At 40.2% G+C, this 3,347-nt stretch overlaps 1 protein-coding gene across 1 annotated transcript; it reads left to right on the plus strand.

The window, feature by feature from the left end:
- Positions 1-1,912: 1,912 nt before the first annotated feature.
- On the plus strand, positions 1,913-2,881 carry LOC102891805 (olfactory receptor 5M11). Its single transcript, XM_006904020.1, has one exon. The coding sequence runs from the start codon at positions 1,913-1,915 to the stop codon at positions 2,879-2,881; it is 969 nt and encodes a 322-aa protein (XP_006904082.1).
- The last annotated feature ends 466 nt before the right edge of the window (positions 2,882-3,347 follow it).

Raw genomic sequence — 3,347 nt, forward strand, 5'->3', positions numbered from 1 at the left:
AATGATGAATTCAAAATTAGGAAAAATGTGACTAAGGCATATGATTACCTACTAATCCAGCACATTCCAATTAAACCCAAGAGAGATGATTCCCAATGTAACACTCACTGCTGCAACCCTTAAGTACTCCTGAGATTTCCTAAGGAATAGCTCCCTGCCCCCCACATCCTGATATAAAAGCAGCTGCATTTTACAACTTAAATGGGCATCAAGAAACTTCCTTAATCAGAGCTTGAGAAAATAAATACTTATCAGAACCAGAAGTAAGTCTTGGTGTTTTTACTTTATTTTGAGTTGAGGAAATTGTATTAGTCTCAAGCCAAGAGCCACATATTCTATGCATTTTCCACTCTTAAAGGTCAGCTGTATTTTTTGGACTTTGCCAATCAGTAGGGCTCACGAACCATGTGCATTAGCTGTGAAAGAGGACATGTCTTTCTCTCAGTGGCTGTAGGCAAAGTAGAGGTCAGCTTTGGAAAGTCTTAACTCTACATCTTACAGCACTCATTACTTGCCTACTTAATGCAAATTATTTTTTCTAAGTACTTAAATGATTTAAGTATTTTATTCCTCTTGGCAATGGCATTTCCCATTTTATGCAGAGAAAACTAAGACTAGGACAGGTTAAATACCTTGCAACAATCATGGAATTCATAACTGGTGTAGCCAGAGTCAGAATCACTGACCAGGATTAGATTCATGAAATTCTGACTCTAAATACAAAAATATTGACTCTTTAGACATCTAATACATTAGAGCAGCCCTGGCAGAAAAATACTTAGAGCATAAATAGGGATAATTTGAGACAACCAAAACAGAACAGAGGAGGGGGTAAAGGTTTAAATTTACAGTGGAGATAAGGTACATGCACAAGTAGAACTACTGTGTGATCGAAACTTTCTTTTACATAAACTTCATGGTAACCACGCAAAAAACAATTCAGGGCTGTTTAATAACATAAGAAAAGAAGGGAAGAGTAGGGACAAGAAACAATGAAAACATCGAGAGCAGAAAACAAAAGATAAAACCAGGAAAAGATGGAAATAACCCCATTCATGCTCCTTCCTATAAACAGAAACTCATTTTTTAAAAAAGGTTAGTAAACAACTTTTCTTCTTCTGTAGTTCCTCATGGCATGGAATTTATATATGTCCCTGTGGACAAAATGTAAATCTACTGCTCAAACAATTGCTTTGTACACTCAGGTTCAAAAAAGCACTTAATTCTCCTAAGTTTATGACATTATAAAAAGCTCCATAAGGATCCAGAGGTGAGGAAAACACTGCAAGTAATTCATTCTTTTATGCTACACTATTTTTAAAATATATATATGCTATATAAATATGTGCTTTGAAGTCACAGTATAAAAAGGTTGGAATTTTTCCCTGCCTCTGAAGAAATAATATGTAAGTAGAAAGAAGGTGCGTAATAATGACAGGATGTTTTGGACAATAAGTTAGAGGTATAGAGGGTATACTGGAGGCATAAGGTAGGAAGGGATGAATTCAATCTTGAGTATGACGGGAGCAGAGTAAGAAATTCTTCATGAATAATGGGCCTTTCAAGTGGACCTTACAGAATGAGTAAGAGTTTGGATGGTAAAAAAAAATAGTGCTGAGAGATAGGGGATATATAGCTCAGTTGTATATATAGACATACGTATGGGTGTAAAAATAGTTATCTATAGGTATAACTATACATATAAGTGTAGGTAAGATAAAAATAATATAGTAATTCAATATAAAGGCAAGTGATATAATGACTTGGTAAAAATACAAAGTAGATTTACAGTAGTTTCGCTTTTGAACAATATATGAATTTTAGAGGAAAAATCATTTCAATAATCAGTAACATGATTTGCACCTTCACGTCTGCCCTGTTTCCGTTTGTTTCAAGAGCAGACTCTCAGAAAATGCCCATCAGGAACGACAGTGCAATCACAGAATTCATTCTCCTGGGGCTCACAGACTGTCCCGAACTCCAGCCTCTCCTCTTTGTGCTGTTTCTGCTCGTGTACCTGGTCACCGTCCTGGGCAACCTGGGCCTGGTGGTGCTGATCAGACTGGACTCCTGTCTTCACACGCCCATGTACTTCTTCCTCACTAATTTAGCCTTTGTTGACTTGTGCTACACCTCGAACGCCATCCCACAGATGCTGACTAATTTCCTGTCAGAGAAGAAGACCATCACCTTTGCAGGCTGTTTTACACAGTGTTACATATTCATCGCGCTGCTCCTCTCTGAGTTTTACATGCTGGCGGCCATGGCCTATGACCGCTCCGTGGCCATATGCAATCCCCTGCGCTACAGTGTGAAAATGTCCAGGCGGGTCTGCATCTGCCTGGCCGCATTCCCTTACGTTTACGGCTTCTCGGATGGGCTGTTCCAGGCCATCCTGACCTTCCGCTTGACTTTCTGTAGGTCCAATGTCATCAACCACTTCTACTGTGCCGATCCGCCACTCATTAAGTTGTCCTGCTCTGATACTTACATCAAAGAGCATGCCATGCTCATATCCGCTGGCTTCAACCTCTCCAGCTCCCTCACCATCATCCTGGTATCCTATGCCTTCATCATCGCCGCCATCCTCCGGATCAAATCAACAGAGGGAAGGCGCAAGGCATTCTCTACCTGTGGATCCCACATGATGGCCGTTACTCTATTTTATGGCACGCTCTTCTGCATGTATGTAAGACCTCCAACAGATAAGACTGTCGAGGAATCCAAAATAATAGCTGTCTTCTACACCTTTGTAAATCCAGTGCTTAATCCATTGATCTACAGCCTACGGAACAAAGATGTGAAGCGCGCATTGAAGAAGATCCTCAGACGAAACATGGGTAGTGAGTGGGCAGTGCCTCCACTTTCTAATAAACCGTAACTCTAAACCTTTGGCTAAAGTGTCTTGGCATTTTGATGATCAGTTTCGTATTCTTTATGGACATGTCTCAAGAAGCTCAACTAAAACTCTAAGTTCTAGGCAAAAAAAAAAAAAAAATGAGCTACTCTTGTTAGTCTAGGCCCCGGCCCCTCAGCGTGTGGTCCAGGGTCTGTCAGCAACAACGTTACCATGGAGATTGCTATGATTCGGCACCTCGAATCTGCGATATCAAACTGGTGTTTGAACCAAATCCTAAGTGATTTGTAAAAACATTAGAGGATCAATGTTTTAAATGAAAATTCCCCCTTGGCCTGCCTGGGGAGCTGGTGTGCTCATATCATTTTTCACCGTGGACAGGATGAAACATGTTCTCACTTCAGTGTCTTGTCTAGACTGTTATTTCCATCTATCTTTTGGGACTAAGAATCTTTAAGAAACAAACCCTTCTGTACTCCTCCCTACTTTC

The sequence above is a fragment of the Pteropus alecto genome, unplaced genomic scaffold, assembly GCF_000325575.1.
Source record: "Pteropus alecto unplaced genomic scaffold, ASM32557v1 scaffold1620, whole genome shotgun sequence".
Classification (NCBI taxonomy): domain Eukaryota; kingdom Metazoa; phylum Chordata; class Mammalia; order Chiroptera; family Pteropodidae; genus Pteropus; species Pteropus alecto.

Excerpts from the sequence above, each read along its gene's own strand:
- LOC102891805 (XM_006904020.1), top strand. The coding sequence starts at position 1,913 with ATGCCCATCAGGAACGACAGTGCAATCACAGAATTCATTCTCCTGGGG.